The sequence below is a fragment of the Anopheles coustani genome, chromosome 3 (genome assembly GCF_943734705.1).
Source record: "Anopheles coustani chromosome 3, idAnoCousDA_361_x.2, whole genome shotgun sequence".
Classification (NCBI taxonomy): Eukaryota; Metazoa; Arthropoda; class Insecta; order Diptera; family Culicidae; genus Anopheles; species Anopheles coustani.
In genome coordinates this window covers 96,372,850-96,399,940 of record NC_071288.1, presented here as the reverse complement: position 1 = coordinate 96,399,940, position 27,091 = coordinate 96,372,850, and the positions used below count along the sequence as shown (strand labels likewise).

The following is a 27,091-nucleotide window of genomic DNA, read 5'->3' as shown; positions in this document are numbered from 1 at the left end:
ATGGAAAATGGGTAGCCATTCGATTCCAAAAAAGGTACACGATGTGTCGATGTGTTCGGGCAACAATTCCTCCGAGAATTGTCGGCTTTTCGGCTGCGACGCTGCGTGCAACCAGTGTGAAAGTCAAAGCTTTTCCGGAGCGCAAAGCAGAGGGCAAAGTGTGGGAAATGTTTTTTTCCACTCATAAACACATACACACACACACACACACACACATACTAGCAGACAATAATGTTCTCGTCAATTGAGAGGAGCAGGACGAGGAGTGGAAAGGTAATAACAATACCGAGCTTTTGCTTACGTCAAACGAAGGAAACGAAGTCGAGCGATACCTCCAAAGCTTTCTTCCGTTCTTCCTCGCACCGCTCGGTTCATTCTAACCCTCCCTTCCCCTTTCCCATGGGGTTTTTTTTCACCGGTTCTATTGTCTTCCCCTAAATCGCATCAAAGACTCTCACCGACCCGCGACTGTATCACTCATATTTATTACTTGGCTGGTTTTTCCATTTTTCCTTGTTTTTCTTGCGTGAGCGAGAGGAAAGCTTCTGGCTGCCCGTGGGCAAGGAGGGGGAGGAAAATGGTGGGTTTTCAGAACGTACGTCACTTGATGACTCGCGCTGGCGGAAAACAGTCCGAAGGCTTGCGTGGGTGTCAAAATGAAGCAAGCAAGAGCAGAGAACAACATGTTCGAAAAACCCGCTCACCCTGTTAGGTGTTGATTCATGTTTTACGATAGCTGGAAGGGGCAGCTTGCAGCGAGTGAGTGGACGATTTTCCCTAACCGAGGGAACATGGGGAAAAGCTGTAAGCTCATTTCGTAAACGTTGAACCCATTTGGTGGAGTTGAGTTACTCCCTCCTGTATCGATGTGTGGCTTTCTGTGTGGTAAGTACACGCTTCTAATCCAACTCCTTCACAGCTCCCTGTTTTCCCTCCGTTCCCTTACCTGGGTTTTCTCTCTCCCATTTTCTCGCCATTTGTTCGGTCAAGGAATGAAAAAGGTTGAATGGAGCGGAATCGAGCTTCTTCTTCTTCGGTCGCGGAACTCACGGGCAACGCGCCTTAATTTCCTTCTTTTCCTTTCACCGAAGCTTTCACCCATCTCTCTACAAGTACGGTTTCATTTTCCTTAAATCACTCCATCTCCCTTCTGCCAGCATGTTATGCCTCGAATATCCCATCATCGCCGAAGAAAACAAAAACATCGGAACAATGGACAATGTAAATTGTGCAAAACAAAGGCCAACGCGTGGTATGGATGCGATAGGTGTGGAACATAGAATGGATCAACCGGAGGCCAGCATTATCCCCTCGCAGTAACAAAACAAAAACACGCCCGCCAACAGCGCCAAAGAATATTCAAATGAAAATGGTATTTTTGGCTGGCTACAGCGAATTTTCACTTCGTTGTCCGAGGTTCACTCACATGTCCGTCTTTGTCAAATTTGCTACGAAAATATTCTTGTCAATTTGCTACGAACCTTTTCATCAGGTTGCAATGTGTTTTAATTTAAGCCGCTAAGTAGCTTACCAGAAAAAGAGAAATAGAAAAATGTAACAATTACATTTCTCAATTCCAGTAAGAAGCAGCAAAATGGGGTGTGTTTTACTTAGCATGACGCAGTAATATAAACACGTTAACAGTAAATGTTTGGAACGTAGAAAATGCGTCCTTTCAAATTCATCCGTGTCTTGTAGGACGCATCATAAATTGAATAATTGAATAAGAAGCTAATTTACGGCACTATATCGAGATGATACAAATTGTTGTCCCACATGGAGGGAGGAAGCACTGTTTGCGTACGCAATATCAGTCCGCAGTTTACGTCATTCAGTTTTATCACTCCGGCCACAAAATGGCTAATGAGTTTGTGCCAAACGACACTAAACCGGAGATAGTGACCATAAATTGGTAAACGCTATTTATATGATGCGCTACGGTGCGCTCCACGGCTCCTTTTCTCCCTTTACGATATAAAAATGTCTATTTTTACTTTTACTTTGCACATCCATTCTTTCGTTCGCTTTTCCTCAAGCAATTGCAACGATTGGGATCTATTTTTAAGTGCGTAAATATTCAAACACTGTTTTGTTTGCCCCTTTGATTGAGCAACGAAGCGCGGTTTCATCTTCTTTAAATGTTAATGAAGTGTTGTTGCGGGAGACGATCCTTTAGTTTTTTCGACACAAAAACCCGGCCCCTGATGGAGGCGCCTGGTGTTTTTCTCCTCTTGCTGGTAAATATATTCTCAACTAAGAGTTGGTCATTCTTGGAGTTGGTTCTCACCTTTGTCACACGAGGAGGAGGAGGAGGAGGAGGAGGAGAGGGGGAGAAAGGGAAGGAGGAAAGCGCGGAAAAACAAACCACCGTACAAACACATCCAGCGGCAGCGGTGAGCAAACATCATCGTTGAGTGTACACGAATGAATTCGAAGGGATGGAAAATTCCATGGCATCGACGATGAAGAAGGGAGGGGAGGTGGGTATAGAGAGGAGGGTAGAGGGAGAGAGGGAGAGAGAGTAGGAGAGGGATGAAACCTGCTGGTCCGGGTCTGGGCCCGTCGGAAGACAGGAAGCCCGCTTGGTGCTGCTGAGAACAGCCGATGACGATGACGACACGACATAACGTCGCGAAAAACACGCCACACCCCAGCCCACCGTTCCACCCGCCAAGCCCACCCTCGGCGGAGCACGTGCAAAAAGAACCGTTGCCCAGCGGGCGAGACCTTCCTGAATGGACCTGTCCCTCGCGGGTTTTGCGCAGGCGCGTACCACCGAGAACATCGTATGCGCTTTTGCTTCTGCCTACGCTCGGAGTCCACTCCGGGTCTTTACCCACCCTCACCCTCACCCATTCCTGGCCGCGTGCGAGGGGGAAAAAGCTCCCGAGCCCGAACGCAACGGGCGCTCATGTTTCGTTCGTTTTTTTTCCCCTGGGGGTTCGTCGTCGGGTGAGTGTTGAAAGCCGAAAACAACGACCACGCGTTTGGTTCCCTCCGACTCGGATGGCTATACGGCCCTGGCTGTGAGTGCCTCGGTGCCCGAGCTGGAAGTCGCCGCCAATCGCGCGAGCCGCCGGACGATGAGAGCTGCTAAAAACCGAACGGAGCTACGTTCGCGTCCGTTCATTCGCGTTCCATCCCTTGACGAGGCTAGTAGCGTGTTCACGGTTCCGGCAAGCGCGCGTCATGGCCAAAGCGGCCTCCAAGGGTGGTCACACTTACCCCCTACTCCGTAGTACCGCCAGCAGCGGTGAGCGCAGAGTGGAAGCACCAGCGACGACCGCCACTCCAGCAGCAGTCCAGCAGTGAGGGAGCCACCTCTCAAGCGCAAGCCAAGGATAAACTACAAACCCGTGAAGTGTGCGAAGTGTGCTGGTTTGTTACAGTTGTTCCCGTTCGTTGTTGTTGTTATTGGGTAGGAAAAGTCCCAAAATCCCTAGCTGGTGACCCGCTTCTCCGGCTGCCAGCAGAACAGACAGACCGACAGACAGCTACAGTTCCCCCCAACAAACGGTAGTGCAGGAATTCACAAGCGATTCACAACTAACAGAGTGTCGGACTGGTGGATCGATTCCGTAAATAAAAGGAAAAAAACGAGCACACAAACACACAAATACCGCAAGGATACGCTGCCACGACTTGGCAGCTTACACATAATCTGTAATTATCTGGTCCCGTGCTCCCGTGGTTGGTGCCTGTGTTCCGTTCCTTTCCGTGACAATTCCGCGTGTGTCTGTGTGTGTACGTGTGCGTGTTGTGTGTGTGTGTGTGTCGGTCGGTGGGAGTGTGTGCGGGATGTTCGCAGCGGTGGCAGTGAACAACGGCGTGCAGTTCGTGTGCGATGTTGGGCAGAGGCTCGCAGTTGCGACATCAGACGAAATCCCATAAAAACGGAAGGTGAAAGTCCTCGCGCAGGATAGCGCCGGGCCATCGTCTCGCGGTGTGGGTACAAAACTACATTGTACGTGCTGGTGCGAAAGCCAATCGACGAAAGGTGTCCACCAGCCTGTTTGAGCTCGGGAACGGAAAGCAAACAAGTAGACAAGTGTCTTCTTCCAAGCGGAGTTGCTAAAGTTTGTTCGTAGAACCTCCCGGACCTGTGACTAGAGGAACTTGTGCTGGGAAGGGGTGTCCGTGTTGCGTGATGTACGAACCTGCCCGGGTCAGGATAGTCGTTGCCTACCGACGGCCGAGAAGCGGTGAGCGCTGAGCGTGAACGTGTTCAATTAGTTAGACAAGTTGGCGTTGCTATTTCCGGAGACCGACCGACTGACTACCGTTGTTTGACTCAGCAAAAGCGTCCGGAGTACTTGAGCGCGTGTCGAGATCCCACAAATGGGATGCATCCCATACGAACCGAGTCACCACCAGTGTAGCGTTCCTCCTTTCTTACCTAGAAACCCGCAACCCCGGCGGAAGCAGTGAAAGTTTTTGGAAAGAAAGCGTGTAGTACTTACCTTGTCGAAATTAGATCCACTCCCTAGGAACCTTCCCGCGGTGTTGACCTTCGAGCGTACCGAACGTCCGTGCAAAGTCGGAACCGCTTCATTCCTACGCCTATTCCAGGGCTCAAGGTTGAAGGCCCATCTTCGTCAATCCCGAAGGAGACGGGTCACGAACCCGGGAACTTGTAGTCTCGGCCGGAGCCGGAGAACCTGTTGAATTCGGACGGACGGACGCGACCGACAGGAGGACAGGGGACAGGGTCGGTTTGGGCTTCTGGAGTCCGGAGTTCGCCCACGCGCAGATACACGCCAGAGGTCCGCAGAAGTCCCAGAGGGAGCGTCAAAGCGATTTGCCCGACAGCGCGCGCGTGTGTGCGAGTGTAAGTCGGTGTGTGCTCGTGTGTGTGTGTGTGTGTGTAGTACGGGTTGCGTGCGTACGTTCGTTGGTGCGTGCGTGCGTGCGTGCGTGCGAGTGGCAGAGGTGAAAAATGATGCGAGAAATTCTACCGATCCTGGCGTACATGAGCGTGCTCTCGAGTACGTACTCGCTGCATATGGCACGCGATGCCTACATCAAGCCACCGCCCCCGCCGCCGCCCGCACAGCTCCTGGACGACCTGGACGACATGTCGGAGCTGCTGGCCGCCGAGAACAGCGTCGACCTGATGCGACCCGGGGCGGGCGGTGGCGTGCGCGCCATGATGGGTTCGGTCCACCAGAAGCTGGGCGCTCATCTGGCGCACGGAGGAGGAGGAGGAGGCACAGCAGGTGGCAGCAGTAGCGGTAGCAACGGCATCGGAGGCAACGCCGTCCTGACCTCCGCCGACAGCGTCCGAGAGGGGATGCTCCGTCACTCCGGAGGCGGTGGAGTCGAAGCGGCGGGCATCATCCACGGAATGACAAGCAATGAGCTGCCAGAGCTGAGTCCTCCGCCGGCGCACCTGTCGTCGGCGGGGATGCGCCACGGTCCGATCGGTCCCCTCGTCGGCCAGCCGCCCCGGGGTCTTCAGGAGCTATTCGGGGTCCAAACCAACTTCGACATCCGCGCGGCGCAGCAGCAACTCTCGCGTGAAGGTGCCCACGTCAGTGCGCCCTCGTACGGCATCGCCAGCCAATCGGCCGCCTCCGGCAGCGGCACGTCCAGTGGCGGCTCATCCAGCATGGACGACCGGGACGACGACGACAACGGGGGCGAGGTGGACGACGGCCTGAGTGGCGCCGCGGGAGACGGCAGCCAGCAGCAACAGCAGCAGCAGCAGCAGCAGCAGCGGTCGGCGACGAGCAGCAAGCGCGCGTCACCTACCGGCGCCCGCAACAAGATGATGGCCGACTCGGCGCAGGACTCCGGCGCCGGCAGCAGTCTGCCCTCGATCCCACACGGCATCGCCAACCAGCTGATGCTGCGCAGTACCCGCGGCCAGCGGCAGTACGACGTTCCACAGATCGGTAAGTACCTGATACCTGATGAGTTCTAAGCCATTCGCTTGGTATATTGGGAGGAACTCCAATGCCTCTGATTTTCAATTGTAGAGCTTCTGAAACTGTAAGTGTATAGTTCTGAACCTGTAAATATATAAATCCCAGCCTAATACCAAAGACTGTTGGTAGTCAGAATATCTGACATTAACTTTTGAGAATTTCGCTTTGAACTGTTAAAACATAGCATCAAGTTTTCATTGCTCTCGGTTTACCTTGTCTAAGTAGCTTCTGACGATGTGAGTGATCCACTTTGCGTTGCAAATCGAATTTTTTGGCACTCCTACTTGGATCCCCGGGTGGGTTTTTCCATGAGGCCATCTTCATCAAAGCAGGTAAAGTTCTTATGTGCAGAGACTGTGGGTGAAATGCCAAGTTCTTGTCGCTAAGCAAATTCTGGGGAACGCTGCCATTTGGGGACTGTGGAAATTATTTGCTAAAGGAAGAACTTTCCGGAAAAGTCTGCTGTCGGCACGATTCTTTCTATACGACGGAACGCTTTGGGGGAAGACGAACCAGTGATCACTTCAGAGCAGGGATAAGTTTCTGGTAATTCAGATAAAGACATCTGCTCTTGGTTCTGGTTCCGGAAAGCCAAATTTGAAAAGCGTGTGCAGTTACCCAACAAGTTTATGAAAAGCCCTCCCTCATTCGCCATTCCGTTTGTGCAGGAGTTGGGAATTAAATCAAATTACGTACTAAAAATGGTTACGACAATCAAATCAAAATGGATGCCATCGTTCATGGTGACCGTTTGTTGCACCGACGCTTCCTTCCGGAGGGATGTCACATCACACGGTCGTGCCACAAATCCGTGGCTAATCCCAAACTCAGGGTCCCGATCCTCGTCGACGTCGACGGATGTCGGTGGAACTGACAAAAAAGAAAGGGTACGGCAAGTCGTCTCCCTCTCGTTTACCGACGACTTCTATGATGATGGATGGATAAAGTGCCCGATGAGGAATGCCAAGCGTTTGCCGCGAATCCGACGATTTTTCTTTACGACGGGACGACGAATGTCACGTCGCAAGTGCGGAGTCGGACACAAACGAGAAAAAAGAGAACTTTGTGAAAAGCAAACATGTGGAAAACGGTTCCGTCAGCTATGTACCGATCAGCTGGAGATCATTATACATGCACACACACACACACACAGCCCCGAAGGGCGATCGTGGAAAAGGCAAAGAAAGACGTGTGCTCAACGTCAAAGGCAGCCGTGGTCGGCATCGTAAATTGGCATGCTCGTTTGTCGCCCGCACACAGTCAAATAAAAGGGAAAACCGAAAATACCCCAAAGAGCATCCGGCCCGTTCCACGACGACGGATGGCGGCGCGTGGGTGTGTGCGCGCGCGCTCGGTGGACGAGGTGATATTTTATTTCCACATTTAATGATCTGCCGGAGGCTTTCGTTTGCCAATTTTTCTCGCGCTGCGTTTCTTTTTTCTGTTTCGTCGTCGTGCTAGCGAAAATTCACCAGATCCACTCGACGTCGCGAACGTTCCCGGCCCGGTGCCTTTTTCCAACAATTTAATGCCACACTGCCTAGGGTTCGGCGCTCTTTCTTGGTCTGGATCGGGTGAATGTATGGACGGGTATTTTTGACAACATGGATAATAAAGATTCTCGGTTCGGTGCAATGAGAAGCGGTGGGGTTGTTTCGCTATTCCACGCCGTTTGCGTCGCGGATAATGTCGGGCTTACCTGTACCTGCAATAATGGTGTTCAGTTTAGCCATCCCGCAACTACGGGAGCCTCAGATCTCGGTCGGTACACGATCCAGGCTTATCGGCGACATGCCGGGAGCAATGAGACGCCGTTATGGTTTCTGCATTCCGATGAACTGGCGGGGCGTTTTTGTGTCCGCTGTACAACCGGTTGGACGTACGTGACGGGATTCATGTTCGATGGAAAATCTCCCACCGCGTAAGCCGGTGGAAAAAGCATGCTCCACCTGTGTGTTTTAGGATAAACGGTTGTGGTTGAACAAAGTTGATTGTGGTGGCGGCTTTTTCTGAGACAATGCAAGGAATACTTATTGGACTTTGCTGTCTTTCTAGTTCGTTCTTCTGTGACTGGAGTAAAGTTACTTTACATTGTCATTTTCTTAATGATAAATTATTGAAAGTCTGTCAAGCATTGATTGTAGTTGTCAATGTTGGAAAACAACGTAGAGTAAATAAATAGATGAGCAGATTTCATAAAACCTAGTTTATGCTTAGAGAAATTACTCAAGTCAAAAGACTTCGCTATCTTTCTAGTTACTTTTCCTGTGGATGGAGTGAAGTTACTTTACATTGTCGTTTTCTTCAAAATAAATTATTGAAAGTCTGTCAAGCATTGATTGAACTTGTCAATGTTGGAAAATAATTAAGAATAAAAGCATAGATGAGCAGATTTCGTACAAAAAAGTTTAAGCTTAGAGAAGCTACTCAAGTTTTCAACTAAATCGATCGATACCTTCACCATAATACCTCTGTGTTTAAGCCAAGTTAGTTTTATTGATGTGCCATTTATGATCATACATATTTGTGTATGTTTTTGCTGATATTAGTGAAAGTTCTTGGGTTGTCTATATATAATATACCGTCTTTCGGTCTCAATTCATGGGGAAAATGATTTACAAAGGTTAAGGAAATGGCAAAAGAAATGTGAATCGATATTTTGATAACAATATTTTTCTGAGTTAAACACTTAACCATTCCACGGAAATAGTTAAGCGTTCCTTTTTATTTGTGTGCTCTCTGAAGGAAACGAAAACATTAGGAGGAACCAAGCTGTGCGTCTTTACGCTCCAAATTGTCAATTTTCCCTAATGGCGTACCTGTGATGCCTTTCACATATCATTTTCCGATAATCTTCGTCACGATAGCATCGCTCACCAGGAGGGTTAGCCCGTGGAATGAGTGAGAAGGAGAGAGAGAGAGAGAACTAGATCTAGATAATTCCTACATTTCTAGGAGGAATTACTTCCCGCTGCTCGTCCCGTGGTTTAGCGCTCATCATTTTATTCCTCGTTCATTGTTTGGTGTGGTGAGCATAACCTAACCTTTGGTGCGAGTCGTCGTCGAACCTTCGAGGCAGCATCGTTTCGGCAAATTCACACACATTCCCAGCAGGAGCAGGATGATTTGCATTATTTGGCCTTGCCGAATTCACCAATTCCCGGTGCGATAGCCCTTAGCGCACGCATACCATCGCACAAAACCGGGGAGCAGCAACCGGGAGTGCCCATAAAGCGAGTGGCAGCTACGCCGGGGAAAAGCGGAAAACGCTCACCTGTTGCGCAATTTCCTTCTATCTGTCGGTGATGCTTGTCACACGGCCGAAACAAAGGAAAACATCGGGAAAACGCCTACTGGTGGGGATGGTAGCGGATGGGGGGGAGGGTGCGGAAATGCGGAACTCTCTGATGGGAATTGCTTCCTCTTTCCTTGGTCCACCTCGCCAACCCGAGGGCCATTCTCTATTGTCCAGGGTCGGCCGGTTTTCCGGGGGGTTTTCTTCCCGTGAAAAATGAGAGACGGGACTGTGCTAATGCGGGTGGGTAACAATATTCATAAAACGCCTCATCTAGCAGCAACTGTAACGGAGAGGTGGAAAAAAAAGATCGGCACGAGCGATTCTGAGAAGCCCACAGATACACACACACTAACAGATCGGCACATTTGTGGGAGGTTTTATCGAACACCTGTAAAAGCGGGCGCTTTTTTATGCTTTTTCCCCGCTACGCAAGATAAAAGCAACGTCTTGCGTTTGCATGAGATACATATCCGGCATACACTGACATGACCTGTCATTTTTTTCTCCATTCTATTATCGTTGTGTGCGTGTGATCCCGCTTCCTTCCTGTTTATGGTTCCGACGTATTCGATTTCATGGCAGGAGAAATAAAGTATCATTTGATTCCGAGTAGTTTACCGGGAAAATGATGTCTATTTCTTCTTGCGATACGAATTTTCCTCGATTCCGGAAATGGAGCATCAAACAAATTATATGCACAATGAATAGGTTTTCCGATGACGACAAATGTTTAAAGCAGTCTTTTCTCAGAAGCTGCAGAATGCCGTTATTTAAGCCATTTTCCAAATTACATCACGTGCGCGCGATAAGGCAGCGGGAAAACCCCCCACGATAATGTGCCAACGCTTCACATTCCGACACGTTAAACTTTCCCAGAGTTCGGCAAATTATTAGCTCATCCAACCAGCTTTGTCAGAAACTGTGGGGGGAAAACTTTGTGGCCTTGTCCGGAATCTCGCAAAATGTGGAGTGCATTTTCTCGGGCACTAGTTTCCCCCAACCGGGACCGAAATTAGTAAGAGTATCCGAAACTCGCGCCCAAGGAAATTCCTGCCCAGGGTCGGCTGCGCTAGCGTTCGCCCGCACATGTTGAGGGACAACTTTTCCCGGGGGGGAAAGTTTCCACCAGCGTACGGTGCGATAAAAGGTCGCACGTCAAACGCGCCGAGAGTACGACACTGTCAAGTTTTTCCATACCGCGAAAGCGAGAACCGCTGTTTTCCACTTATGCACAAGTTCGTCGAGGAAACGGGAGTTGCCACATTCGGGTAACTGTTGGAAACTGAAAGCCGTAGTAGAACTAGCCTGTGTAGAAACGCTTAAGTAACTTCATCTGGCTGAAGGAATTTATAACTTTCCCGTTTGAGATAATGAAACTGAAGGATTACCCGAAACAATGTTCATGATATCACCAATTGTCTAATCAAATTATGAGGTGGACCAAAATTAAACCGGGAGACTAATCTCTGTGGTTTTCCATAAATTTCCGTTCGGTAATAAAAATATCATGGTGTGATTTGAAAATCCTACCGTATTGTAATTTTTCTGTGTGTACAGATTATTACGATAATTGTTTTCATTAAACGTTGTCCAGCTTAAACCTGCTAGTCAGCCGGGGCTATTTCGGGAAACGCTCGACTCGACCGAATCCCTTGATTTCCATTCTCGAGCCACTAAGGGGGGAAAACTTCACCGTATTTTCCACGTGCTCGCCTTCGCGCGGTTAACATTTTAGAATGCGATCGAAAGCTGGAAACATATCAATCTTGATTAAAATATTAATTCCATAATCCTTCCCCATGGGCTTAGCAGCCAAAACCCTTGCGGCATCCACCCCGGCTTCCCGGCAGTTTCCCGAGCAGCGCCATCTGGCGAGGCCAACCCCAGGGGAGGCGGGGACTGAGATTAGCAAACGACGACCACGAAGACGACGACGACGACGGTTAATTAAGGATAATGGGGTAGATGAGTTAGGAAGCTGCTGCTGCTGTGGTGGTAGTGAGAGAGAAAAAGGTTTCCCGTTTTCCACGAGCCTAACAACGGACCCGGGGCTGGTATGAATTTATTGCAAAGACTTACCACCGATCTGCCGGGGATTTTCCACCTGGCTTTGGCTAATGTAATTGAAGATGATTGATTGAAGCCGAAGGAAAGTCGGTCGGTTCCGTGGCGATTGTTTTGCGATTTTCTGTCACAAAGATGCGCTTTCCTCGATTTTGTTTGTAATGTCTAGGCAATTATTGCTCCAAGGATACGTTACAAGAAAAAAAAACAAGAGGCCAAAACATTCAAGTTTCTTTCAACTCCGCAGACAGAAGGTAAACAATAAAGCCTACCAGTCTCTACCTCAAACCCTTGCTCCAGGAACGCTTTCCCGCCTTGCTCTATCTTTTTCTTGTCATTAGGGAAAGGTTCACGAAAATTGGGTCCACACACATACACATCTGGTCCCGGTATCCTCCGCTTGATATCATATGTGGGTGGCTTCCGTCCGGTTCATTTGTTTACCCCCACGTGTGTGTGTGTGTGTGTGTGTGTGTTTGTGCCAGGCGCCGGTTGACAGGACGATAAAAATTCGGACAAGTGGCAGAGGCCTTTCCCGGACGTGGCTAGAAAACTACTGCGTGTCCCGTCCCGGGGCTTTTTCTGCTATCGGTGAAAATTTATGGCCCACGCCAACTTTCATTACATTCCACACACACACACACACACACACAGACACATTCGCACACACCAATATGGTTTGTCGCTAGAAAAGGATAACGCCGGAGAAAATACGGTATGCCGAAGCCGAATGGATATATATATATATATTGCCGGTTTCACGAAAATGCCACGCGAGAAAGTTACGTCAAATGGTTTCTGTTACAAGGGAGTCAGGCTGGAGAGAAGGAAGAAAGTGGGGAGGAGAAGGTGATAAGTGAACAGGTCACTTTTCATGATGCCAGCCCATCATGGGCATTCGAACGAGGGAAGGAAAACGGAGGATGCTGCCTAATGCCGTCGATGACTGGAAACGATGGTAATGAAAGCGATCCGAGCACAGTGAAGGGGGTAGACGGTCTGTATGTGTGTGCGTGTGTGTGTGTATGGTTAGGGAAAAGCCATCTGATCGCGTTGACAGTGAAGGTAACCTTAATCTCACGTCTTGGACTTAACTCGAGTCGTTTGAAACAATGTTCCCAAACCTGCTCGTGGACAAACGCTGTTGACCTGTTCGGCTGAGATGAACACATAAGCGTCGGATCGGATATTTCACACGTGTCCAAGTGTGTTCACTATCAACAACAACACTCGAACATGCGATCCGTAAAATGTCGACAGTAAGATAAAACGATTTTTATGGAGTGCGTTTCCAAAACGGCTTTCAATTTATTTTCCACTCAAGTTGGCTCTCATTTCTCTCTTCTCGTTTTATTGCAAAGTCGTCTGCCATAAATCATCCCTTAGAAATGACGTCCAAAAAAAAACGGCCCTATGCTTACCAACATCATGACGTGAAGTGTTCGGAGGAAAATGTTGCAATAAATATTATTGCTCGAATGAATTCGGTGTCCACCCCGCAACGACTAATGTGCAGGAGTCGAAATAAAAATGGTACTTAAAATCCGCCCACTCGAAATTATAAATCTCAGCCATATGACCCCCCCCCCCCTTCCAACCCCCCTCTCACCCACCAACTCACTTACAAGACGTTCCTTTCACCGAATGATGCACATTTTCTTAGGCCGTTATTCATCAGCTTCCGATCGGGCACTATAGGCATATGTGTGTGTGTGCCTTTGCAGGTCAAGTTTCCGCGGGGAAAGTGGGTGGCAGAACCGGCACTCCCCCGTCCATCCACGGCTGTGGGTGGCATAATGTGTCTGTGTTTGCTTTTCCGTTCGCCTCGCGAACCGGAAGCGGTCTGTCATAAAAATGACTTGCCACTGAATGGCTACACACACACACACATGCACTCGCCTACTGGAAGATGATGGGCGCAACTCGACGAAAACTGTACGAAGGGCTGGCCTCGGGCAAAGGCAGGCAGTTTGTCAACTTCAGTGCACTTTCGTCCACCCACGCCGGTAGTGGGTCGAGGGGGATGCAATTTGTCGCAAACAAGCAGCTGTGCACATGCTTTCCATCTCCGCCCACACCCGCCCCGTTCGAGCCGACCATTTTGTATAAAATACCAATAACTCCGTCTGCGCGCAATAAAATAGCGTTCGCCAATTCGCAATGTGCAATTCGTTTTAGCAACCGGTTTTAGCACTTGGTGCTCGCGACTGTTGATGCATTGATTTGCACCCCTCCCCCCGCTTGGGAAAATGCGAGAAAAACCCCCTCGGTCGCGCCGGGTAGTTTAGCGCACGTTCCCGATTTCGTCGCGTTCCAGATTTGTTCGTCGACATTGGCTTACGGTTCGCTTCCACTTCAACAATAATCTGGACGGTGCCCAGATTTTCCGCCTGCTCGCGGCCGGGAAATGTGTTGAGCTCCAGCCGTCGAAACCATGCCAACTTTAGCCTCTGCGTGTGAGTGTGTGTGTGTGCGTTTGTTATCGCAATCTGTCTGGAGCCACCCTCGCATGCGACTAGGAAGGAAAAGCGTAAAGGTACGCGGTTCGAGGGGGAACAATGGGGTGGGGGGGGGATGGAGTTCGCGAGGGTTCGCAGGGTTTCCAGTCCATTCATACGCGCTTGCCAAAAACGATCAATCGTGTGCGAGTGCGAGTCCGGGGAAAGTTTTCCAACAACGCTTCCCGAGGACTTCCGAGGCCCGGAAAAACAACTTGCCGGAGCCTGCTTGGTTAGGTGGACTGGTTTCGAGAGGCAGGTATATGCCGGGGTTTTTGCTTATTCACCCCGAGCTCGGATTTGTCGGTAGCTGTTTTTCTTCCACGGTGGAAAGCGAACGGAGGAAAACACCTTTCGGGCGAGTTTCGCGTTCGAGCTCGAGCTCAACCCACATACCACACTCGGACCTGGAGCGTGTGCATATGTATAGGAGTCACTCGACGGAAAAAAGGAAAATCCCTTTCTCCCCCCTCCTCCCTTTGCTTTTCATTGGGTCTCGCGGTTGTGTGGGGTTCGCTTTATCGTCCATTGCCCCGAGGGAAAGACATCGACATTTATCGATTGTAAGCACGAGACCTAGCACGAGTCCCAACACACACACACACACACGTAGCAGGGAAACGCGTTTCAATTTGCTTCTGCCAGCAAGTGCTCGGGATTGTGTCCGGAGGTGCACGATGCAACTCGCGGGGGCATGAACCTGCGCGAAGGTAATCCGTCGCTTGAATAAAACATGCAACGCTTTTCCTTGCCACAATGGCATTAATTTTTATCGTTGCAGATTTCCTTTCCTTCTGTACGAGCCGTTTCTATTTCCACCATGACATTTAAATATGTTGACGGCACAATTTAACAGCATTTTGTCTGTTCTGGTAAACTCTTAGGTGAGAATAGTGTTAATCGTTAGGCCTGTTTATTTTTATAAGAATTTGAAATTTGAAACTGATTTCGTTATGTCATAATTTTAATGAAACAAACGGTTTAGTTTTTATTCATAAAATCCATTTTCACATGTACATAAATACATTTGAATCTTACTTTGTAAAACATCACAAACACCCTTATTAGACGAGGACTTTATCTGTCATATTTTCCCAGAAGTTTTCTGCCATACGCGACTGACAGATACATTCCTTCCTCAAAATCGGAATCGGGCACGACCGATTTATGTGTCAAAGTGGCGATTTGTTTACTTTTTGCTCTGATGTTTGCAACAGATTTTGTTCATTACTCTAGGATGAACAATACGCTAAATTCAAACAAGAAAATGATCAAATAACTGCAAACCCCATTTTGTAGAACTTTTCGTTAGTACTCGAGCGGACTTCATTTTTATGTCAAACGACCTGTCAAAGCCTACTTTGATAGTAAAAGTTGACAGATAAAATCCTTGTCTAATAAGGGCAAAAAGCTGAGGAAAATTGTCCTCATTTTTGTCTGCCTTTGAGAGAGTTCCCGGAATTTCAATAAAAATCGCGATCCTTAACAAAATAAAGACATCCTGACATACATGGAAAAACTGACCTCAAGGTAAAATGATTTCATTATATGGTAAAAAACACTCCTTTCATTGTTATACTTTTGTCATGTAACGGTATTTTTGAGTTTCCTGCTAGAGCGTCCTATTTTTTTTATTACATTTCGATGCCAAAAGGCGTTACGCATAGTCATGGTTGGCGCGTGGTTATTGCAGCTTCTTTGTGTACCTTCCCCGGTACCGGTCAAGGCCACCATGAAAATTCGTGAAAATCGCTCACTAACGACCGGGGGAAAAAAAGAACTCACCGATTCAAAGGATCTCCTTTTCTCTTTTCATATCGACACATGCATAACATGCGGTTGGTTTGGTATTGATTGGCTCGAACCGGTATTCATCAACGGTATAATTCAGTGATTGTGCAAACGGACGGATGGATGTCGATAACTATTGGCCAACGTGATTGAACAGGAACGCCTCACTTTTTTTTTAATTACACACCGATGAATATGAACATCGGGAATATGAAGCGAATAAAAAAACGGACACTCACCGGCTTTTATCTTTTCATACCCCACGGGACGTCGGTGTGGGTTTTTGTTTTTGCGCCGTTGAGTGTAATTATTGCGAAATGCAACGATCGGTGTTGCACTTCATTTGACACTTTTATTGAAATCCGGCTTGATTGCAGAAACGCGAGGCGCAAAGGCTTTCCAATTTCCACTGATTTAATGACATAGTACGGGGGGGAAAAGGAAATGATGTGCTCCATCCGGTAGAGTTGATACAAACGTAGGGTGCATATGATAATTACGAAAAGTTAGCATCCTTCTTTATTGTGCTTCGGTTCTCGTCTCTGCCCCTTTCAACCGGTTGCGGTGAAAAGCGTACGGGAAGGTCAGGTTGGCAACTACTGACGTTTCGAAAAGTGACAACTACACCGGAAACTCCAACCACCAATCATTCTTTGTAAGCGAACCTGGTATTGTATATAACCTGGTATTGTATATATATGGAGTGAGCGAATGATGCTGGGTATCGCACCGGGTTTCTCGCAACACAGCTGTCAAAACGACTCAAACAAAATCCCTGGAAGAGGGAGACGGGTGCCGAAAAAGCGAAGTGTGCCAGTTCTCGATTTCACAGGAACTCCAACCAACACCCGCATCGAGCGACTCCGATGATGAAATACATATTTATAGATGAGCGCACGTGTGCACACATTTGCCCATCGCCACTTCCAGTTTCGGCAATGTTAAATATGTTACTTCATCCATTTTTATCACCTCAACCGACCCGAACGCTCGGCGTGTGTTACCTTTTTTTCAAGGATGCAGACATCCTGAGGAAACATTTATCTTGAACCGCAAACCCTTGAACACGAGTTTCAAAGTGGCTTCTCGGAACTTTGGGGTACCTCGCGTTCGGTAAGGATCGTTTATCGTAATTAAAATCATTGGAACGACTCGAGCAGTCATACTTACTCCACTTCGCAAGTTGGTTGTGGAGTAGATACTTCACAATTTAATTATAATCTGATTAGTGTACCCCGCTCTTAGCGTCTAAGATGTGGTCGACTTGAATGGGGTTAAGTATGCACAACCTTTAAATTATCTAATGAAATGTGCAGTCGAGGGCTTGCACAAAGCCATCCTTTGTTGTGTTATGTACAAAAATCTATCAGATGCTTGAAACTAGTGTTGAAAATAACAACTCTTTTTAAAGATTTTCATCAGAGCGAACAATCAGCATGATGATTCGACTCTTTAAGCCACTCTTTTGTGATTTAAAATGAGGAAAATGATTTATTAATCTTCGAGGAGACTTGAATCCCTAAACTGGGATTCGAATCCCAAAAGAATGAACGAGTGGGTAAAAGAGTTGCTAGTCGCCATAGAGATCCCAAGAGTGATTCGAATCCCAAGAGTGATTAAAAGAGTTGCTAGTCGCCATAGAGAGTCGAATCCCAAATTGGGATTCGAATCACAAAATCAAGTTGATTCGAATCCTAATTTGTTATTCTATGGTGACTGGCAGCTCTTTTACTCACTTTTGGGATTCAAATCGCTACTTGAGATTCGAATCTCTATGACGACTAGCAACACTTTTACCCACTCGTTCATTCTTTTGGGATTCGAATCCCAGTTAAGGATTCAAATAAAAATTAGTAACAAAAACTATCCTTTAGGATTTCAATCAATCATTCATTAGTAAGATTTAACTCAATCATTCATTTTCACTAATTTCGCACATCACTACTTTATTAGTGTTGTGTTTCATGAATCTTTTTGCGAGATTGAATCATATGAATCTTTCACCTAAGATTCATTCAGATGGATTCATGAATCTTTGCGGATTCGAATCTACAAAGCTTAATGAATCTTTCGAAACCATAATGAATCTTCTTGAATCTTTCATGGATCTGTCACGAATCTCCCCGATTCTTGCATAGGCGTTGGTGTGTCTTCAGGATTCACGCAAATCTCTCGACGAAATCAGAGATTCATTCCGATTCATGAATCTGAGTCAGATTTACACAACTCTATACTTTATACATCTCTATTCCAACATTATGTAAGACTCATTACTTTGTTTCATTCCTGGATTCGAATCTGTGAAACTCGAGCCCATAAAACACCGAGACATCGAGAGAAGAAGCTGCATCAATTCCTCGCGGTCACGTTGTTCCCTTGAAGCTTGTTCCGCTCGAATAGCCTGCTGCAGTCCCGGATGGCTGGACATAATTTTCCAAGGAAACACCATCCCACCCCAGGTGCCCAGGGTTGATTTTACACTTGCATCCGAACCGGTTGCGGTTTGTGCGACATACAATGTCCGGTGGTGGAACATTGTCTGCCTCCGATGGGAGGCGATCCGATTGATTGGTCGCTCACGCTTTCCACCTCCCACAGGTGGCCTCCGGTGGTTTGCGGTTTGGTGCCATCGTCCTCGTGTCCGTAACCGGACATGGTCGTTTCGGGTCGCTGAACCGGACGTTCGGTGATTGATTCGCTGTGGCCGGCTTCGGTGGCGTCCGCAACCGGTTCTCTCCTCTCGGGGGAATTGGACGACCATTGATTGTCCATCCCCTGATTCGCCGGTTACGATCTGATTATGGTGGCGATACATCCGATTGAGGACGATAGAAAGGCAGGTTGTTCAAGAGAAACGCGGAAGCAAAAACTCACGCAATTCTTGATCGTTTCGGAAGCAAGAATTCAAGAAAACATAACCCTCCACGGTCGTAAACCGTGCACAATCTCTGCTCAAACCATCTCCGGCCGAAATGAGTCTACGTCAATCGGATACCGAAAATGCGGCGCTAAATATTCAGGAACGAAGTGGGGAGGGCAGAGGAGGAAACCACTCGAACAGGGGGGGCCAAGACACAACATGTCATTCGTACCGAAAATAGTATCCACCCCAAAGCGAAGCACGGAAAAAGAAAGAAAAAAACGCTGGACCGACGACATTGCGACACACTTTCGTCATTAATCCTATATTTAGTGCGAACAGCGTCGGGTGTGTGTGTGTGTGTTTTCAGAACGCTCCACCTATTTGTTGGCCCTTTTCTTTCCTTTCCTTTTGTGGGTTCGGTGTCGAATTGCAAAAATCACGCCCGAGCTCGAGGAACTTACCCACGATAAATTTTCGTTCACCACCCCCCAGGGTGGCGGAGCGGAATTTTCCTCGGGTGGGAAATGGGTGCGCCGAAACATTTCCTTCCCATTTGTGGTCAATCGCAAATGTCTTGTGTGATATGGCCACACGACACCGAACTCCCACGACCGGTTTCGAGGTTGGCGGTGGCATAATTTCCCATTTAGATTCGGTTCGCGACGCGAAGTGAAAGAAACGGCAAAGAAAAAAGCCGAGCGGTTCTTTTGGGAGACGGGGGGGGAGGGAAACTAGCGCTCGCTCTCCAGCCGCACTCGAGCATAATCGCATCGACAACAGGCCGAGCATAAAATCTAATCTCCCGACCAGATATTAATAAGATTAAGCATTATTATTTAGCTGTATTACGGTGTGCGTGTGGAAAAGCGTGCTCCTTCGAGCGCTGGAAATAAATCGCCTTTCAAAAGTGGTACGCTCTCCGGCTAGCGGGTGGTTGGTTTTCCTTAGTACGTCGTACGCTTTTCCGTTTGCCTTTTTTTTCTTTTCTTCTATGTCCTTCCGTCGGAATCGAGCTTGCGGTTACGGTTTCCGGCTCGCGTATGATTTCCACCGGTGGTCGGCAAAATGACGCAAATCCACCGACCGGCGGAGGCCACCGAACTTGCCCTCCAGCAAGGGTGAGCTTTTCTTTTTTTCCCCCCATCCCCAAATTAAGGTGAAACACATCGGGGGTTGTCACGTTTTTTGCCACGCTCCGGCGAAAGGGGCGGGAAAATGGGGTCTCGCTTGAGATGGTCGCAGATAATTTAACAACAAATTTCCCTTATAATTTACCCCGCGCCGATTCACGCCCACGGACCAGGCCAGGGGGGTCGGCTGCAGAAAGTGCAGAAGCAGGTTTGTGCTTGTGACGTCGGCGAAACGGAGGAGCTAATTTTGGAGTTAAATGGCGTCGGCAAGGCACCGGGTAAATTCGTGTCGTTTCGTGTCAGCCTCAGTTATAATGTATTTTCTTTCTTCGTACAACGAGCGAGTTGATCGTATCAGTGAAGCAGAAAGCAGTTCCCAGCATTTAAAACGGCTCTCCGACGGAAACTTGATGATTGTTGGAAAGGGTTTTCCAATTTGAGAGGTTTCTTTGAGACGTTCGCATTAAAGCTTTATTGGAACATTGACATGGATTCCGTGGAAAGCGGCAAGAAAAACACACACTCTCCCAGCCATGAGCATCCATTTCCCAAGCAGATGCGCGCGATTCACGGCTCAATTACTCCCGAACTTTCCTCGCTTTTCGGATAAATGATAAAATAAACCTCCGCTTCTGCGGATCCTGGTGACTTTCAAAAATACGACAATACCAACGACCAATCGAGCTACCTTGCTGTAAACCTCAAGTTGCCCCCGCTTTTACACACCCCTTCTCTCGCTGGATGGAAAAACCCGACCAGTATCAAAAACTTTTCCAATCCTACGAAGCCGGTAATTTGCCAAAGTTCACCCGCCCTTTATCTGCCGGGGCTGTGCCACAATAATAGCAATATCGGCCTCGCACTACCCCCCCCCCTCCCTCCTATCCTCCCCCCCACCGGCCCACTCCATCGCCGTGGAAAATGTGCCGTTTAAATGTCGCCACACGCAATCCCGTTACCGTTTTTTCGGAAACGGGGTTTCTTATTTCGTAATTTAATATCTCCCACTACAGCTTCCCTCCACATTCCCACCCTCCCCACTTTTGACTCACCTTCCTCGGATGAACGGACGAACGAACGGATGTCACTTGTTGTACCCTTTTTTAATTTCACCGAAAGCCTGCAACGGAAAGGCAACATCGATGTGCTTTCGTAGATATTACACCTTAACGGGAAAAGTTGGCCAGCTTCGACGACGACGACGACGGCGCAAGGCAATTCATCACCACGGGGATGCAAGACGGGCTTGGGAATATCCGGTCGAAGTGGGGTATGCAATTTCCCTTAAACTACTGAGCCTCATGGAAAGGCTTTCGAAAAGTTTGTTCTACTCGCTCACAGCTTTCCTAACATAATCAAACTTTAGTTGACATAGTCTGCTTCAGAAGGATTTGAACACAACACACACACGCCTTCAAACACAAAAAGTCTGTTGTGATATGGTGCAAGTTTTCAAGGTTATTCTTTTAAGAGTAGTCAAAAAGGAAAGGAGTATGACTGCATACTAAACCCAATAATACAAGACACCAAAGTAAGGTGGTTTGTAAGTCGGAAAAACTGATACGTGTTTGTCCGAAAGGGGGAAACAAATTGCAAAAAAAGCCCCCCCGCCGTTCGGAGGCATGCATGCGGTGGCGAGGATAATGGGGTATTATCATACACTAATCGTATTAATGTGCCCTTTTCCCGAAGATGCCCATGCCCAGCGAACATACGTGCTGCATTCGCGTCGGAACCAACACCTCCAAACGTGGCGTCGTCCGGGTGGATCGTCATCCGTTTGGTTCATCCGTTTGGTTGGTGGGCGATGATATGGTCACGAACCTCGAACGCTCGGCCCTTTTTCCAGCAGCAGCACGTACACACTGGATGTCAGTCAATCCCGGTGAGGGGGCGGGGTGGAGGGGGGAGGGGAAGGGAAAATACTGGACTAGATTAGAACATTTTCACTGCGTGTATGTCAGTCAATCATGCTGGCGTGTCAGCTCGGCCTGGTCAGCGAGTGATAAATGAGCAACTTGATGAATAATTTATTACCCTGCGTGCATTTTCGCCCTACCCCTCCCCCCTTCCCCACCCACTCCCCCTCACATGAAATGATGTTTTTACTTGCGTTTCCATCCCCAGTGCGAAACAACTCTCGGTCGTCCTTCGAATGACGTTAGTTCGTTCCCAACTGTGTGTATGATATTCCCGGGCGAAACTGATACACCACGGAAACTCACCACGATGAAAATTCGACCGAAAGTAGTTCTACCTCCCCCTTCCCCTACTCCCACTTAGTTTCGACGGTGATTGTTAATGAAATTTTGCAAAAGTGTGGCTAAATAAGGGCTGGACGTAGCCACCACTAATTAGTTCATTAGCGCAGAGGGTTTATCCACAGTTTGACATTTTGTTAAAACCAAACTTCGTTTTGCAGACCGTGGAATATATGAATGGTCAACTACGATGGGTCCGTTTTCAATTATTCGTCGGAAGTAGTGATGAGTTCTCGGAACCGCACCCACCGCCCGGAACCGCTTCCGATCGGAATCGCTTAGTAAAACCTACGATTCCGTCCAGAGCCGTCCGGAGTCATCCGGAATCCTCCGACAGCTCCGGCTCCGGACGGCTCCGAGCCCGAAGTATTTTTTTTTTTTATATGATCGACCTCTAAGGCGACCTCTCTGACCCTTTGTCCCCATCCCGCATGTGCACCAATAAGGTAGAGCTAGGATGGGAGGGTTTCGGAAGGACAAAAATCTCCTTTTACGGACGTTGTGGCACGCGACGATCCCCTGAAGGGGGAAAGCGAATGTCGCCGAGAGGCTTCTAGACAACCTTTGGATCAACAGACCAAAGTTATCCTGCTCTCGACGATGGACTCAAACGGGATACAATTGACATGGTTGCCCACCAATTGAATTACTCCCGTTTACTACCCCCTAAAAACCTTCCCGAAGCACTCGCTGGAAGCTCCCAGCATTTTCCCTCCCGACTTATCTCGGAGTTGGAGGAAGGACCTGTTCAGGTTGACGCCTCACATGGTTGCGTCGTCGCGAGCGGTTCCTCTGCGCCGGTTGTGGTGGCACTAGCTGAGCATTTGCAGTAGCGAGGTCGCGTCTGGCATCCTCCAGCTCCTGCTCATTGACCGCCTCGAGCACGCGTAGCATCGCCTCGTTTCTACGCTCGAGCACTTCATGGTTTCTTCGTCGGACCGTCCTGTTCCGCAGCCGCCTCATACGTTGGAGTAGATTCCGATGTTCTCTGTTCCAGGCTACTCTTGCATTAGGCGCCATTGCATGAAGCCGGGCAGCCAGAGCCGGTCGATGTCTCGGGATGCCCCCAATCCGCCTGGGCCGACTCTGTCCCCGTCTCCCCGCCGCTTCCGCTGCGTCTCCTCTTGTCGCTGCTGCTGCTGCAGTAGCTCGTTGTTGCTGCTCGACTCGCCATTCGTGCTGTAGCACCCTGGTTATTTCCGAAGCTGCTGTTGCGACACGATTCCACGACTCGCGACTATGAAGCATATACGCTTGCAGGTTGTCCGCTGAGACGGGGATCAACCCGAACCCACACAGCAAACGGTTGCGAACCTCGTCAAACCTTGGGCATTCGAATAGCACGTGCTCTGCCGATTCGACGACCCCTGTACACCTGATGCAGTCCGGGGATTGAGCAAACCCCTTCACGAACAAAAATTCGTGAAAGAATCCGTGACCCGTGAGTACCTGGGACAGGTGAAAGTTAACCAGCCCATGACTCCGGGTTGCCCATGGCTCTATTTCGGGTAGAAGACGATGCGCCCACTTTACGAACCGGCTAGCTGACGTCTGCATGGCGATGTCATCCCACTCAAGTTGCCACCTCGAGTATGTGACAGTTCGTTGCTCCTTTCGTATATCTTTTGCCGCTCTTCCTGTTTGACTTCTGGCTTCGTAGCACCGGTGGTCCTCGTCGATCAACAAGCATATAGGTGGCATGCTTGCTACAACGCTGGCAACCTCATACCTCACACTCCGGAAACAGCTAGCGACCATCTTAGTTGACATGCGGTCCACACGGTTTAATAATCTGCGGTTACTTTGGATATTCAGCGCTGAGTACCAAGCTGGCGCCGCATACCGCATTATGGAGGAAGCAACGCTCGCCAATGTTCGCCTTCGGGTACTAGATGGGCCTCCGTGGTTTTTCAGTAGATACTGAAGAACCCTGTTCACTTTGGTGGCTTTCTCCGTGACGTGTATAATATGCGGTGTCCACAGGAGATGGTCCTCGATCTTGACTCCCAGGTATCGAATACTGCGCTGCGAACTGATGACGACGTCCCCGACACGAACAGGAATGCGCGGATGTCCACGCCGCAGGCTACTCACCATCACAATCTCGGTCTTGTCAACCGCCAGTGATAACGAGTGATCCTGTATCCACCGCTGCACCGAGGTGATAGCACGACTAGCTTCATTGGCTGCTTCCTCTGGTGTGCGACCAGCGACGGTCAGCACAAGGTCGTCGGCAAATCCCACGATGGATGATCCCGCTGGCAGCTCCACGTCCAGCACACCGTCGTACATTGCGTTCCACAGCGTCGGACCCAATATCGAGCCCTGTGGCACCCCAGCTGTGACTGCGCGCGATCTGGTCCCCGTATCAGTGGCGTAATGGAGCACTCTGTTTTCGAAGTAACTTCGGAGGATCCGCATCAAGAAGTCGGGTGTCTGCTTGTTGTGAAGAGCCTCTCCGATCACGCTCCAACTAGCCGAGTTGAATGCACCGAGCCCGAAGTATTGCACCTACCTTACGGACCCGCTTCCGAAATTGGTGGAGTCATTCGGAAGCGGTTCCGGTTTTCTGTCAAATTTACCCATCACTAGTTTTGCAAAGCGTATGTTTGCACAAACACTGCACTTTGGTTACACTCCGACATTCTGGAAGGGAAATCTCCGAGAGAAATAGTTTTCGATGCGCAAACTTCATCTAATAATAAATCCTTTGGCAAATCGCTTGTTTGAAGTCTACACATGATACGGACAGCTTGAAGAGTTCTACCCCTTTCCGGTGCAGCCAGTGCATGCAAAGTGTGCCGATGCCCAAAGTAAACAGACATCACTACCGACTCTCCTAACCGCTCCTGAAGTCCTGGCGCCATGAGCTTTCACACGCACTGAAAACATGCGACGATCCTAGCTTCCCGGCCTCAGCCTGGGTTGACAAAATGTCATAAGTAAACCGGCCAACCACGCGCCGAAGGTCGAGTGTGTGTGTGTGTGTGTGTGTGTTTGTCCTGGTACCGGATGCACGTACACTCACACTCCAGAGTGTTTGCATTCCGTTGCAGGGAAATTTTTCCTTCCGTAAAATGCGACCGGATTGCATCGAGCGAGTCCTTTAAATTGAATCTGAACCGAGTCAGCTCGTCACCCTCCTGACTGCTGGCTTCTTTTCATCGGCTTAGTGGGCTTTATTGGCTTACTCGGGATGCTGGTACCGACGCTCGTGCTCGTGAGCTGAGGTTTCACCGAAGACTGTTTCATAAAGGTCACACTCCACTCGGAAACACTGAACACTGAACACGAACACTGCTAACCCAATTCCGGGGTGGGTTTAAAATTTAATTCAAAACTAGAACGACTTATCTGTCACCCCACTCCCGTACGTTGGTGACGTTCCCCTCCCCACCAAAGCTGCAATCTCTATATGCAAACCATTCGTAAACGAACTCTTCCCTTTGCGAAACCACTTCTCGTTCGTTGAAGGATACGTGCAGGATGCACCTCGCCGGCATCCCGTGGTCCCTAAATGGCACTCTAGGAGTCTCCTCAGGGACCGTAAAACCTGCATGTTTCTCTTCTGAAGAGGTCTCTTTCCACGGGATAATGTTCAGTACTTAAGCCAGCTTTCAGTATCGCAAACATGAACAGAGGGGATTCGAATACACATTCTTCCAACGGATTGGTGCCCTATCCATACTTTACTTTTTACTAAATCACAACTGAAGCCAGAGGCGGATTAAAGTTGGTACAGCTGTATTTTGATATTGCTTAACCATTGTTAGTTTTCACCCAAAACCTTGCCAGAATATGTTTTCATGAATATTTTTTCTCATCTAATCATGTCCGTTTGACTTAAAATGCTCCCAATTTATGGTCCATTTTTTGTTACCTTTTTACATTATTTTAGTCATCGCTTTTAAAATTGATAAAAAACATTTTACATTTCAAGAACGATTTAAAAACCCCTATTGCGATTTAGCACACTTTAAAAACATCTGTGAGCAGTAATCTACATTTGCATTTATTTAAAAAAAGAAAAACATTACATTTATTGTAGAAAAGGATTAGTAAGGAGAAAAGATTAGTTTTCAATAGATCTGGTCGGTTTTGGATGTGGAGGTCATAATTAAGATGAACGAAAGGAATTTTATTAACTTGTTCAGATTGCTTAATTCAGCGTACTTATTTTCAAATAATTAAGATCAAATATCTGATTCCATAAAATAAGGAAATGTAAGTTACCTACCACATTATATTGTTGAGTTTATTAACTTCTTTTCGATTCTTTGAATTAATATTTACTATAAGATAATGTGGTGAAGTTATGGATAGTAACGAAAAGATGCGTAGAATTTACACCTATCAAAAATCATGGAGACTATATGCTGAAAATATGTATAAAGGATTGCAAGCTGTTGTAAAAACTAAGTCCAATTTTGCCCATAGGTATAGAAATATTTAGAGCAATGGAAATGTCTGGAGGGCCCCGTTTATCCCGTGGTTCTTATAGCACACTTTGGGTCTAACAGCTATTCCATCCTTACAACACACAAATTAAACATTTAGCTCTTACTACATTGTGTTAAATAATTTTGTTCGGTTAAACCCACCGTGTATCGTGTTTTACTCTACTGGCTCCGTAAATTATAAACAAATCTTGTTTGTGAAATTTCCCGGCTCCTCGAACAGAGAGAGAGAGAGAGAGAGTGCTCCATTTCACGAAGTGTTGAGTATTGTTCGAAAGGAACGCGACGGAACGCCGGTTGCGTTTTGCGCGAAATACAATAAACCTCTCGATAATGTCCAGCCCATAAATCAGTGCATTTTGTGAAGGTTTGGGCTGGGTGTGTGTGTGTGTGTGGGCCAAACCTGCACTCCTCGTGCACCACTCCCCTCGATTCCCACCGTACGCATCCTTTTTTTTTATTTTTTGGTCGTGGTCAGGAAGCTACGGTTCGGTCTGTTGGGCGCCGTTCGTTTTATCGCACCGGAGTTTCTCACGCCCGACCGCGCCCCCCCCCCCCCCCCTCCTAACCCACTACCTCCCCCCTCTATCGAAGGGGGTGTTCCGTTACTTTCGGAGCGTGCAGTTTGACCCCCGCGGACGGATTGGGGTGGGTGGGTGGAAAATTGTTTGAACTAAAAATAACTTCGACGTTCGGCGCTCGTTAAGCCAGACCGACGACGACGACCGACGACGACGCTGGTGACGGGAAACAACGTCACCGGGACACAAGTGCGCCACAGCGGGACGCCGGTCCGTTCGGG

At 48.3% G+C, this 27,091-nt stretch overlaps 1 protein-coding gene across 1 annotated transcript in view; it reads left to right on the top strand.

Moving 5' to 3' along the window:
• Positions 1–4,713: 4,713 nt before the first annotated feature.
• The window catches only part of LOC131258606 (uncharacterized), a 40,097-nt gene continuing 17,719 nt past the window's right edge, over positions 4,714–27,091 (top strand). Inside the window, exon 1 of the mRNA XM_058259958.1 lies at positions 4,714–5,894. Coding sequence (XP_058115941.1) covers positions 4,937–5,894 — 958 coding nt within the window. The 5' untranslated portion in view covers positions 4,714–4,936. The remainder of the gene's footprint in view (positions 5,895–27,091) is intronic.